The sequence below is a fragment of the Eschrichtius robustus genome, chromosome 16 (assembly GCF_028021215.1).
Source record: "Eschrichtius robustus isolate mEscRob2 chromosome 16, mEscRob2.pri, whole genome shotgun sequence".
Lineage (NCBI taxonomy): Eukaryota > Metazoa > Chordata > Mammalia > Artiodactyla > Eschrichtiidae > Eschrichtius > Eschrichtius robustus.
This window is the reverse complement of record NC_090839.1, coordinates 64,389,745-64,403,022: the sequence shown is the minus strand read 5'-3', so window position 1 is coordinate 64,403,022 and position 13,278 is coordinate 64,389,745. Positions and strand designations below refer to the sequence as shown.

At 49.3% G+C, this 13,278-nt stretch overlaps 1 protein-coding gene across 9 annotated transcripts in view; it reads right to left on the bottom strand.

Moving 5' to 3' along the window:
- The window catches only part of SNX29 (sorting nexin 29), a 565,105-nt gene that overhangs the window by 485,808 nt on the left and 66,019 nt on the right, over positions 1 to 13,278 (bottom strand). For all 9 annotated transcript variants that reach the window (XR_011076885.1, XR_011076887.1, XM_068565494.1 and 6 more), the window contains 4 exons: positions 12,537 to 12,607; positions 11,113 to 11,361; positions 8,573 to 8,948; positions 2,109 to 2,227 (listed from right to left, as the gene is read on the bottom strand). Coding sequence is in view for 7 of the 9 variants with exons in the window: in XM_068565494.1 (XP_068421595.1) it covers positions 2,109 to 2,227; positions 8,573 to 8,948; positions 11,113 to 11,361; positions 12,537 to 12,607 (815 nt within the window). In the remaining 2 variants the exon portion in view is untranslated. The remainder of the gene's footprint in view (positions 1 to 2,108; positions 2,228 to 8,572; positions 8,949 to 11,112; positions 11,362 to 12,536; positions 12,608 to 13,278) is intronic.

Here is a 13,278-nt window from a genome sequence, read left to right as displayed (position 1 = left end):
GCAGACCAGCTCACACGCAGCGTCTCTGGTGAGGACAGTCGCCATCAGCTGGAGCTGGGGTCCCACCAACAGTGGCAAGGTGGAGCCTCTGGGTCTGCGAGGTTGACAGCCCGAGGAGGGACGGTGGGAAGTCTGCGGGGGCAGGGGTGCCTCCTGGCGAGGATCCTGGAGGCCGGCCAGAATGCTGCGTTGTGTGACTAAACCTCGATGCGAATGGCACACAGCCAAGCCCCAGGAGCAGCCTGACACGGCAACCCAGCGACAGTTCATGACCCAAACAAAAGGCCCGCCCGTGGGGAGCAGGATAAGGGGATGGGGAACTGGACCCCGACTCAGATGCCCAACAAGCACTGGAAATCCTCCAGCGGTCCCACAGACAAACGTGAGGACCACCTGCTCTCTGCCAGCCACCGCCCCACCCCCCCGCCTTCTCAGACATTCTGCTCGTGTCTGCACCGCTGCTGAATGGGCAAGGGCGAGGTGACCAGACCTCCAGCCCACAGTGGCTCAGACCAAGGCTGGTCACCCGAACGGAAGGAGCTGCAGGGGCCGGCCTGGCCTGCAGACACCAGCTAGGCCCGCCAGACCATCCCTCTCTGGGGTTTCAATCAACACCCGGACAGAAGCTCTAGTTGGTATGGAAGGACACACAGCCGAGGCAGCAGTGCTGGCACCTCAGCCAAATAGAGGCCAAACAAGAGGGCGGAGAATGATGAGGGAGCAAAGACAGGCCAGGAGGGAGAGGAGATGGGGGCAGATCCCCACAAGGAAGCGTGGGGCACAGAACGAGAATGACAGCAGGACCTCGCCGGGCCCAGAGTCCCTCCATCCCAAAGTCCCAGCTTCCGGCCCACAGGCGCCCGCAAGACGACCTCACTAGTGCAATGCCTGCAGGAAGCCTGCCTGGGGACTTCACGTGTGCCCGGCACCTTGTCCCAGATTAACTCAGGGAACCTTTCCCAGAAGTCTCAGAAGGAGGAGGTATAACAATAACCACCCCTTCCCTCGCGGGCTGTGGTCAAGAGTGGATGAGCTAACCCAGATCAATCACCTTACAGCCCTGGACTCACTTCAGGGCTGTCATCACCACCATCCATACTTTGCAGAAGAGGAGAACAGCCTGGCGGACGTAAGTCACTTAGCCGTACTCTCATTAGCCTCAATTTACACCGGGAACACTGCCTCACAGGGCGGCCACGTGCCCCCCTCCAACTTCTAGAGCTGGGCCTGAGCTGACCACCCCCGCAAGACTGCGCCAGTCAGTGTGACCGCCCTGCCTCGTGCCCCAGCTAGTTTGAGTGGGTTTCTGCTCCTCACACAGTGACACGACAACGGTCTATCATCCGGTTCAGCATGTCAACAGCTTCCTGGGCAGTCGGTGGGCCCCGGCCCACGGTTCCCTAAACCTGGGCCTAGGAGGGTGAGAAGGGCACCTACACAAGGGGGCCGAGGCCTCCATGACACGCTGGTGCTGTGAGGCAGTGACGGTGACCAAGCACTTCACTGCGTCAGGCGCTGCAAACACCTACCCCACCAGGGGAGCCGGGCTCATCCATGCTCCCATCCTCGCCGCCCACCACCCCCAATACCCCCCACCATGACCTGCTCTAGCTAAAGAAAACAATCACGAACCACAGGCAAGCCTGCTCGACCACAAGGAACAGGTCAGAAATGCTTCCCCACTTTTAAGCAAGCTACTCCCTGACCCCCAAGCACTTGGCTGCAAAGAGCACAAGGACCTTTAGAGCTACGGGTTCTGTGACCTGCTCCCTTCTCCTAAGAGGCAAAAATAATGGTCACCATTTGCGATCAGCTTGTATGTGACCAAGTTCAACAAATCACTGCCAAGAAGAAAAACAGGCCCCAGGGGCTCCCTGGTGGTTTGTCGACACTTGCTCAGGTGAGAGCACCCAGGATACCCAGGTTCCGCAAGGAGAGCAGCCTCTGTCGCTCCTGAGCTCAACAGGCCCCGACTGCCCTGAGCCCTGGCCTCCGTGCTCACTCTCCCACTCTCCCACCTCCCCACCCGCAGACGTAACCCAGCCACTCCTGCTGCTTCTCGAGCCAGAGCTGCGACAGGAGGAAAGGAGGAATCGGCAGACACCTACCTGCAGGGCCGTAGGCGCCCACGCCACTGACCGGGAAGAGCACATCGGCGTCGCCGTGCAGCACGTGCAGTGGAGCCCAGCTGTGCATCTGGGAGAGGCAGGCGCCCCCGTCTAGCGGCCTGCGGGGGGAGAACACAGCTGCACATCAGGGCCGAAAGCCCCAAGGGCCCCGAGTAGTGCAGCACCTGATGGGCCTCCACAAGCCCCCTCTTGGGAACCAACCACGCCATGAGGGGGCTGAGAACAGAAGCGGGCCTGGGTGGGAGTCGGGAGCCAGCCCTCCGCTGCTCACTCTTTCAGCCCGTGTTTACTGAGCACCTCCTCCCTGCCCGGCAGTGCGCACACACTCTGTGCTGCCAAAGAACCAGCCAACAGTGTCCCTCCTGCCCTCATGGAGCTTACAGTCTACTGGGGGAAGCGGACGTGAGGCATATAATCCCACAAGAAGGTGTGAAATGGCAGCTCAGGTCTGTGGAGCTGGTCGGGAAGGTGGTGGAAGGCTTCCTTGAAGAAGGGAGGTTTGAGGTGAGGATGGAGGGAAGAACCAGAGTCACGGGGGCGGGAAGTGGGGGCAGCATGTGCTGGTGCTGAAGCAGGAGGAGGCCCCGTGGGCTCCAGGCTCTGAAATGACCTTGGGCTAGGGCCCCTACGCCTCGCTGGTTCTCAAACCCTCACGAGTAAAAGGACAGAACCAGACCGGATCGTGTCTGGGTCCCTTCCAAGAAAGGGGGTCAGCTCAAATATTAACCAGGCTCATATGATCTGTTATATTGTCACCTTATCCACCAAGTACCAAACTAACCTGAGCCGTCTTTGTAACGGCCAGGCTGGTTCAGTTAAATTTGAGAAAGTATTTGCCCACTGCAGCATCTGCCTCTGGGCAATCAGGCACCACTGACAAATACCAGGAAGCATCTGTGCAGTACTCGAAAGTTTATAAAATCACGTCATAGATCAGTTGTAAAGAAGACCAAAGTAGATCATAATCATACCTACTTAATGGTGGGAGGGAGGGAGGGATGATGAAGAGGAGGAGGAGGGAGAGGGATAAGGGGAGGGAGGGGAGGGAGAAAGGAGGGGAGGAGAGAGAGGATAGGAAAACAACTCAAAGAGATCATGTGACTTGTCCAAGTTCATCACTTGGCCAGAACCAAGGCTTCAGCCCAGGTCTTCCAGAGGCAGTACTGTTGGCACCTCATAATTCTTCTTTCGTTTAGAGCAGTAGTGTTAACAAAATTTTTCTGGAAAGGACCAGATAGTCAGTATTTTAGGCTTTGTGGCCATAAGTATACTTCTTTGTTGGTTTTTTGTTTGGTTGGTTTTCGCTTTTTACAACGCTTTAAAAAATGTAACAGCCATTCTCGTCTGGGGGCAGATTTGGCCAGCAGGCTAGTCTGTCAACTCCTCTTTTAAGGCCTGTCTGTAGACATTCTCCTTTGAGCACTCTCGAGCTTTTGGTCACACGTTTGACACGGAGCAGGACACACAGCAGGTAATAACCCTAACAGACTTTTGCCACCTGTGTCATTTAGTCCTGCAGGTAACGCACACGATGAGGCACAGAAGAGGAAGCGCCCCCCACCCGTGTGCCCAGCCACAGAGCCAGGTTCTGGGGTGAACTTGGCTCTGCCTCTACAATCTGTAAAGAACCGCCCTCCCGGGGCTCTGATCCAGCAGCTGGCAACCAAGGGGACTCCCGGACACCCAGAGGTGGCCAGGGGCGCCCCTCGGGACACAGCAGCAAAACCACAGTCCTTTCCCGGCCGCTGCACCGGCTCCAGGCAGGTGGGATTTTCTGTTGTTTCTAAGGGGACGTCTTGCCACTTTCCAGCAACACATGCAGAGCACAAAGTGAAGTCAGGTCCCACCAACTAAGGTTCGGACCCGAGTAAAAGTGGCCAAAGGCCTCCACCTCGAAAAGGAGTTACACTGAAGTGATTCCTAAAGCAGAGACCAATTCAGAATACGGGGTCAGAGCTGGGCTTAGAAACAGAACCGGTGTTGCTTTTCATTAGAAAAGTAAGACACTTATTTTAAAACCTACAAAATGCCATAAAGAGGAGGGGGAAAAATACACCCAAAGCCCCATTACCCAAAACAACTGAGGTAGACACGATTTCCATAGTGTCTTTTTTTTCTTTCTTTCCTCACGTGCTTTCCTTTACGAGGTTGTAATGAAGCTAGATGTAGGTTTTTATATTTTGCTTTTTTCATTCAATATTAATTCATAATTTCATCTTCATACTACTTAGATACTCTTAGATGTCATTTAAGATGTTTAAGATCCAAAACATTAAGATTTTAAGATTTAAACTACAAAATATTCCACTGTTAACTGCTCCTCTGTGGTTGCACATTTTCGTCGGGTTCATTGTTTAGCTTTTCTAAATTAGCATGTTGGTATCTAGATGCAGCAACCTTTTTCCTGAGGCTGGTCCTCAGGGTAGCTTCCCAGCAGTGGAATTACTAAATCAAGGGGGATAAACATTTTTAAGGCTCCTGACATTGTGCCAAACTGTTTTCCCCAAGGGCTATGGACATGACCTGCGCTCTATCAGGATGACCCTAGCACCAGCCATGCCTCATCATTATTCCACAGTTAACGTCTACTAGGTGTCTGGAAGATTCCAAGCATTGAGGTCACATTGAGGGCAAGCCTCCCAGGCAGGGTGCTTCACCCAGTTCTCTTTTTAAATCTTGACGAAAACAATGGGCAAAATACAGTGTCTGGTTTTGCTTTGCGCTTGCTTAATTGCTGGTGAAGTGCAACCTTTTTCAGGTTTGTAATTCTTTTTGAACTATATTTTCACCCCAATTCCCTGTTGGTGTCATGCAACACACATAAAGTGACAGGAAAACCCCTCTCTATGATAAAGATATTATATCCTCTTTTAAGAAAAAAACAGGGACTTCCCCGGCAGTCCAGTGGTTAAGCCTCTGTGCTTCCACTGCAGGGAGCGCGGGTTCGATCCCTGGTTGGGGAACTAAGATCCCGCTTGCCACCTGGTGCGGCCAATAAATAAATAAATAAATAAATACTTTAAGAAAAAAACAAAAGCAAGGTCAACACTTATAAATACTGAGGTAGTTAAAAAACTAAAAACAGAACCACCATATGACGCAGCAATCCCACTACTGGGCATATACCCTGAGAAAACCATAATTCAAAAAGAGTCATGCACCACAATGTTCATTGCAGCACTATTTACAACAGCCAGGACATGGAAGCAACCTAGGTGTCCACTGACAGATGAATGGATAAAGAAGATGTGGCACATATATACAATGGAATATTACTCAGCCATAAAAAGAAACGAACTTGAGTTATTTATAGTGAGGTGGATGGACCTAGAGTCTGTCATACAGAGTGAAGTAAGTCAGAAAGAGAAAAACAAATACCGTATGCTAATACATATATATGGAGTCTAAAAAAAAATGGTTCTGAAGAACCTAGGGGCTGGACAGGAATAAAGACACAGACGTAGAGAATGGACTTGAGGACACGGGGAGGGGGAAGGGTAAGCTGGGACGAAGTGAGAGAGTGGCATGGACATATATACACTACTAAATGTAAGATAGATAGCTAGTGGGAAGCAGCCGCATAGCACAGGGAGATCAGCTTGGTGCTTTGTGACCACCTAGAGGGGTGGGATAGGGAGGGTGGGAGGGAGACGCAAGAGGAAGGGGAGATGGGGATATATGTATATGTATAGCTGATTCACTTTGTTATACAGCAGAAACTAACACACCATCGTAAAGCAATGTTTAAAAAAATAAAATAATATAAAATACCGAGGTAGGAGGGACAAGATTTCTCCTCAGTCATCGGACATTTTTCCTCAGTCATCAAAGAAGTGGTTTAACTGCCAGCAAGTAGAGGTGTAAACCCAATTTTTGGCCAACAGAGCATCTAAAAGACCATCAGAGCATTCAACTTTGCCAAAGGCCACTGCAACCCACCATGTGCTTCTCCCAGCCTGGCCCCTTTCCTCCCACAGACCTGGCTGTGCCATTAAACTTTTAAAGTTCTGGCCCCTCCAGGATCCTAGACCTTTCACGTGAATATTAGCTTAGAAGCAAAATGAAAGTATCACTCAGTAGGCGATCTCATCATTTCTCTCTCTTTCCCCAAGAGGCTCTGCAGAATGCTCACTCAGGGTCCCCTCTTTATGCCAGGGAGTGGCTGCCCATAATCTATAGGGGGCCCAATGGCCTCAAAGGGCCCAGGCCCTGTAAAGGTCACCCTGCACTGTTTTGTGTTTCACACATCACAATGCTGGCCGCTATCCTGGCTCGCAAGCTGGCCTCCCAGCTCCAGCCTCCCCTCAATGGCACCAGTCCAGTAGGAAGAGAAATGACTGTGTTTGAGGCCAAAAAACTGATTCGTGGAGTGAATCAACTCAGAGATGCACTCACCTACAGAGACAGAGAATGCAAATGGCATTTCCTAAAAGGCCCAGAGGAAGAACTGTAGGCAGGTGTGATGGTTATGTGTCAACTTGGCTAGGCCGTGGTACCTAGATATTTGATCAAACATTATTCTTGATGTTTCTGTACAGGTATTTGTCTTGATGAGATTAAAATTTAAGACAGGAGACTTCGAATAAAGCAGATCACCCTCCATAATTTGGGTGGGCCTCATCCAATCAGTTGAAGGCCTTAACAGAAAAAGACTGAGGTTCCCCCAAAGAAGAAGAAATTCTGCCAGCACACTGTCTTCAGACTCAAATTGCAATTCTTCCCTGGGTCTCCAGCCTGCCAGCCTACCTTGCAGATTTTGGACTTGTCAAGTTCCACAATCACATGAGCCAATTCCTTAAGATAAATCTCTCTAGATAAATACATACATACATACATATGAGAAACACACACACACACACACACACACACACACTATTGGTTCTGTTTTTCTGGAGAACCCTAATATAGCGGGTCACAAGACTGGATGCAGGTACAAAATCATTCATACACAGTAAGCAAGAACAATGCTGGAAGGAAGCTACCCTAACGTACTCTAGTAGGAGAAAAAAGCCTTGTGCACGAAAATGTTCATTTCAGAATATCTGATAACAAAAAACAAAAACAATGCCAACAACCTAAATACTCAACAACAGGGGAACCGTTAGCAAATCATGACATTGATCTGACCGAATATCAACCAATCGAGATTCATGGCTATGTAGAAACATGGAAAATATCTGACAGTACATATAAGCTTTGGAACACAGCACAACCTAACCTTAATTCCAGTTCTTCCCACTGGTTTGACAAATCTTAACTAAAGAAACTGGTCTTTCATCCATCAGGTGGGGTTGACACCCACAAACCCCCCAGGGCAGCTCTAAGAATTAGGATACAGTGAATCTGCAGCTTGCCTCATCTGGCCTGTCCCAGATGATCGGCAAGGTAATGCTACTAACATGGGCATGCATGTGAATGAGGATGAGAGTAAAAATCAAAGACAAAAACAGGGAAAGTCTCATGAGAAAGGAAAAAAAACTCCAATTCAACACATGGACATGCAAAGCTTCGGGCTAGAGGCACACTGTGCCCCTCCACCACACCAGGGGGTCTCAGGGTCTTCATTTTACACTTTCACGGGCTGGTTTTGAAGCCAGCCGTGACTAGGGTTGCACTGCACACTACAGAACTCAGGTGAAGAGGTCACTAGTTTATTCGGCATTAAGAGTAAGACCAAGCACAGGAATTATTACAAGAGTTACAGTGTAACAGCAGCCACAGCTGCCTGCATTCTTTCTTGACGTGCCAGCACCAGTGCCCAAGGCCCAACACGCAGGGTCCCATTAACTGGACAACAACCCTTTCTACAAAGCAGATGCCGTTTTTCTCCTCGGTCTCACGTGAGGCCCGAAGCTCTGGGAGGTGAAGAAACTCGTCCAACCTAGTCTAACCTAAGCCACGCAGCTAGTAAATGAGAACCCAGGTTGTCTTGATTCTAAGATCCAAGCTCCTAACTATGCTTTTCTGTTTTACGCCTTCACTTGCACCAAGCCCCTCCTGCAGGTATAAATGTACCGCAGCTCCAGTGTTAAGGTGGCGAGTGCAGGCCAGTTACTGCCGTTCACACCCCTGCAAATAAACACAGAAATTACCAGCCGGAGACTATTCTCTAGAATACCCTGCCTCTCCCCTGAGCTTCCTGGGCTAGTGGCAAGTAAGAGATGCAAGCAAAATCCAAGCAACAAAAATGAAAGACACAGACATAAAGCAAGAATTTCCAGGCCGACATCTTGACGCCAACTTTGCAGTAAGTACCTTCAAATAGTATATATGCTCCCTTCCCCTTTGCTCTCAGGAGTGGGGCAAGCTCATGCTCCTTCTTCTGAAATCAAGATCTGAAAAATGAATGACGCCCCAAACAAACAGAAAACTTGCAGTCTAATTTCACCCAATACTACAGAAAGAGCCAGCCACCCTTCCTCAGAAGCTCGAGCAGAACTTACTTCTCCGGCGACTCCGAGTGGCCCGGGCACTTCTTTCCAGGTGTGCTCCCGTACACGTCGTCCTCATTCTCATCCACGTCTTCATCGTCGATGCTTTTCACATCGAGCTTCTGGTACCCAAACTCCCCGTTCAAAGACAGAGAATCGATTTTCCATGAGTTGCTGCTCTGACTTCCGTTGGAATTTGGCCCAAAGGGGCTTTCAAAGGCCGTCATGATACTGACCGAGGAGCGGTCGGAGTTCTCCTCCGAGCTTTCCCCCGCCCCAGGGATCTTCTTAGAAACATCCCCGGAGCTCTGCTCGTCTTCCTCGTCACCAAACGAGATGATGTTAGTCACCTTCTTTTTCTTCTTCCTCTCCCTTTTACATTTGGCATCTGGCAAAAGATATGAGATAAGAAAAAGCAGGGAAGATAAAGCGATGATGGAGCCACCCTGCCTCTAGACTGTGGAAAATCTCTACTATTCTACTAAAACATAAATCTGAGATAAACTCAGATTTCTTTTAACCCTTGGAAAAAAAATTTGTCTACGGGAGACCAAGCAAAATGGATGTGAGCCTCTACTTCTGATGTGAACATATATGCCATAGAGCACATATTACAATCATTCCTTCTAAGCAGTCCTTCCAAGCACTTTGATTAAAAGGGTGAATCATTATTGAAATGACTTGTATTGCTTCACTTTGGAAGATACTCTCATGGCTGGGAGATGAGACCAAGAAAATCAGTTTGGGGATTGTAGTCGACTGTTTAACAGCCACAATTCCTCCCAGCCCAGCACGATGCCCCTTTACAGTGGGGCTTTGCTGTCCCCCATCAAGGGTGCTATCTATTTCTCCACCCTCTGGAATCTAGGCTGACTTAGTGCTCTGCTTTTAAGAACAGAATGTGGCAGAACTAACAGTGTGTGAGTTCTAGAGCCTAGGCATTACCCTCATGGAATGCTGCCCTGAAATGACCACGGAAGAAGCCGGTCTAGCTTACTGGAGGATGAGAGACCGTGTGGGGGGAAACTGAGATGCCCCAGCCAAGAGTCAGCACCAACTCCAGGTGCATGAGTGGGGCCATCTTGAATCTTCCAGCTCAGTCACCAGCTGAATGAAGCCCCAAGAGGGAGCCCAGGTGAAACCACCAGAAGAACCATCCTGCCAACCCACAGAATCATAAAAAAAATAATAAATTGTGGTTGTTTGTTTTAAGCCACTACATTTTGGAGCTGTTTGTTACACAGCAAAGGCTAACTGAAACAGAAGGTCAAGACTGCCTTGGTGACCAGCACTTAGATGAGCCAGTTTGTTCACCCATCTTAATCATCAACCTTGGGTGTGAGGCACTTTGGAGCCAATTCCAAAAAGTCAAATCCATCTAAACCAAGGTGTGACGTGGTGATGCTTCACCAGTGTGTCCAAACTCTGAGACAGTGTCAAAGGCAGGTTCCCAAAATAGATAGAAAAGGCACTCCTTTGGCCAGTTTTTTTTTGTTTTTTTGTTGTTTGTTTTTTTTTTTTTGTCCATGCTGCATGGCATGCTGGATCCTAGTTCCCCGACCAGGGATCAAACCCGCACCCCCTCCAGCGGAAGCACGGAGTCTTAACTACTGGACTGCCAGGGAAGTCCCAAGATACTCCTTTGGGTATGCAAATTCCAGCATCTCTGGTACACAAAGTTATCAACAGTCCTGTTTCTATGTCATTCACGTGGGGTCTCTGCTCGAGAAACAGAGGGCAAGACAGATAAAGCCAGTGTGCACCAAAGACTCCATGGGATTCTGAGTCTTCACCATCATGAGTAATTCCAAAGGGATGACCATGATTACTGCTTTGTTTAAGGGATTTGAGAATACCAGGATTAAGCCCTTATACCCAAAATTTCCAATTTTGCTGTTGCAACATTCTGGATGTCCCAGAAAGTTCAAGGGGTATTGTAAACTTCTCACAAAATTGATCAGAACTGAATCAACTTTCTTTTGCCTCCTCACAGCCTAGAGTCAAAGCTGACCAACTCCTCCCTTCCCCTGGCCCCCACTTAAATGTCATCCCCCCAACAGTATACATTCTCTATAGCACCCTGAGCTGGGCTTTCACCCCACTTATCAGAAGGATAATTAAAGAAATGAATGGACGAAGGAATAAAGGAATGAAGATCAACTTCCTCTGGCTTCACGTGACCATCACACCCTCCCTTTCAGTTTGCTCTGAGCTGTTGGCTTGGTTACCCTATCATCTTCACATCTCAGGAAGGCTCTCAGATCCCTTTCCAAGTGAATAAGGGTAAGAAAGATAAACACATGGGGACTTCACTGGTGGTCCAGTGGTTAGGACTCCGTGCTTTCACTGCAGGGGGCACAGGTTCAATCCCTGGTCAGGGAACTAAGACCCTGCATGCCACACGGTGCAGCCAAAAAAAAAAAAAATTAAAAAGATAAACACAAACATGAACTGAAAACACGAGTGCATCAGATTTCACTCCCCTTGGCGCTTTCAGATGACACAATCTGTCATCCTCACCCAACCCTCTGTCCTCCCCCGTTCTCGCTCACCGGCACTGACGTGCTTGGACACGACGGGCAGGGGGTCGGTCTCCTGCTCAGGCCTGATGAGGATGGAGACGGCCGAGGATGCCGTGATCTCCCTGAAAAGACTGCTCACTCCTTGAGTGGATTCCTTCAGCAAGGAGGTCACATTCTGCGTGGATTCCTTCAAGAGGTCCGAGACGGTGGGAGCAAACTTACTCTGCCCGTTTAAATCCTTGTTGTCGATGTTAATCGCGAAGAGTATGGAGTTCAGACCTGCCCCCAAAAAGGGAAGAGCCTGGTGTGTCTGCTGTTCAACAGTCACACTCCAACACGATAAACAAGCCGCAGACGTTAGAGTACACAAGAGGGTACACACTCGTCTCAAATGGTGATAAAAACCACCCACAAAACTGGGGTCAGGAGACACCCGCTATCACTGGAGTTGAGTCTTTCCAAATTCTCTCCCTATCCGTCAGGAAGACAAATGCAAATAAGAAGTCAACCGTGGGGAGGTTAAGGAGTAAGTTCTGGGGTCGGACTGCCTGGGTTGAATCCCAGCACTGCCACTTACATGCTCTGAGACCTTGGTCAAGCCATTCACGACCTCTGAGCTTCAGTTTCCTTATCTATAATAGGGGGACAGCAGAATCCCTTACAGAGTATTAAAGACCATCACCCACAAAAACAGCTCAGTAAGCAATCAAAAACTGTGTACCAATATCATTACCATTATCACTTTAGGCAAAAACTTGCCCTGGTCTCCTATGGCCCACACAGGGCATCATGGTCACCTGACTTTTCCTCATCAATGGACAAGCCTAACATAACTCTCAGTAGGTGGGACTCAGTGTAAACTTTGAGGGAAGAGAGAAAAAGGAGGCAACAAAGGATGTGGAAGAAAGAAGCAAGTTACCCACTTTACCCTTTGAGTGACAGGCAAATGTTAAAACAATTTAACAATTCATCAACTAGCATCAATGCAGCGCTTTCATGGTAACAGATCATGTACTTGACTCTTTCTCACATCTCATTCTCTCACAGCCCTATACAGGTGACTGCCATGCTATCAGGATTCCCACGTCACAGAAGAGAAAAGTAAAGGTAAAAAAGCTCACAGGATCTGCCCCAGGCCACCTGCCAGACAGGGGCAGAGCCAGGCTTCAAAGGCAGGTCTCCTCCTCCAGTTCCCTGGATCTTTATATTACACTTGCAAAGCCACGACCAAAACCCCTCAACCCCATGCCTTCCCAGCCAGGGTATCAAATTCTAGATAAATGGACTCAATTGCTCATCACCACTGAAGGAAGGACAGTGGCAAGTGACTCATTAATTCGGTGAGGACAGGGAAAACCAGAGCATCCCTTGGAGTTATAAATTCACTCCCAGGCAGCCTCCTCTGCTCACCAAGCTTCACAGGAGCCCCCGCCCTTGGCCCTGGCCAGGCTTACCCGCTGCCATGGTAGGAAGCATGCTAGACCTTTCTTCATCCATCACAAAAGCCCAGTCTTCATAAAAAGTGCTGCAAATTGGAAAAGAGAGGGGAAAACTCTGAACAGTGGTTCTCGGCATCTGTCAGCCAAACAATTCCCACATCTGGCTCCCTGGACAATCCATGCCTGGTTATCCCAGAGCGGATACACGAGGTCTCTGCTGGGCTGAGGCTTCTGGTTATAAACAAAGGATTGCGCGCATATGTCCTACAACTTCCTCACTGGTCCCCTGAGATCTTCAGAGCCCCCTGAGCTTGAAAGTACTGAGATCGGCATGAGATGTACACGTGGTATTTCTGAAGCAGAAAAGGAGAAGGGGACAAACAGAGGGGTGACTTCCACTCAAGCTATGTCTCTAAGAGACAGACAGGAAATCCAAGCCGGCCCACAGGGCCCCTCTGATTGGGCTAATACAAGAAGAGACAATTTCAGAAAGAAATTACAGTTCCATGGCTCCATCAACCAGGGCATTTGTATATAACACCAGCTTGGGCTGCAGCCCAAAAGCCCAAGTTACCCCTGGAAAGGGCTGGGAAGCTAAAAAGGCCCACAAATCTAAACAGCAGTGGGGGAGGAGGGGGACAGAAAGGCCTACAGGTCATTCCATTGTTCAAGGTCATTCAGCAATAAATGGTACAGCCAGGGCTCCAAAGCAGGTCTCCCAGCCTCAATCCCCAGCTCTTTATCCGACCCCCGGTTA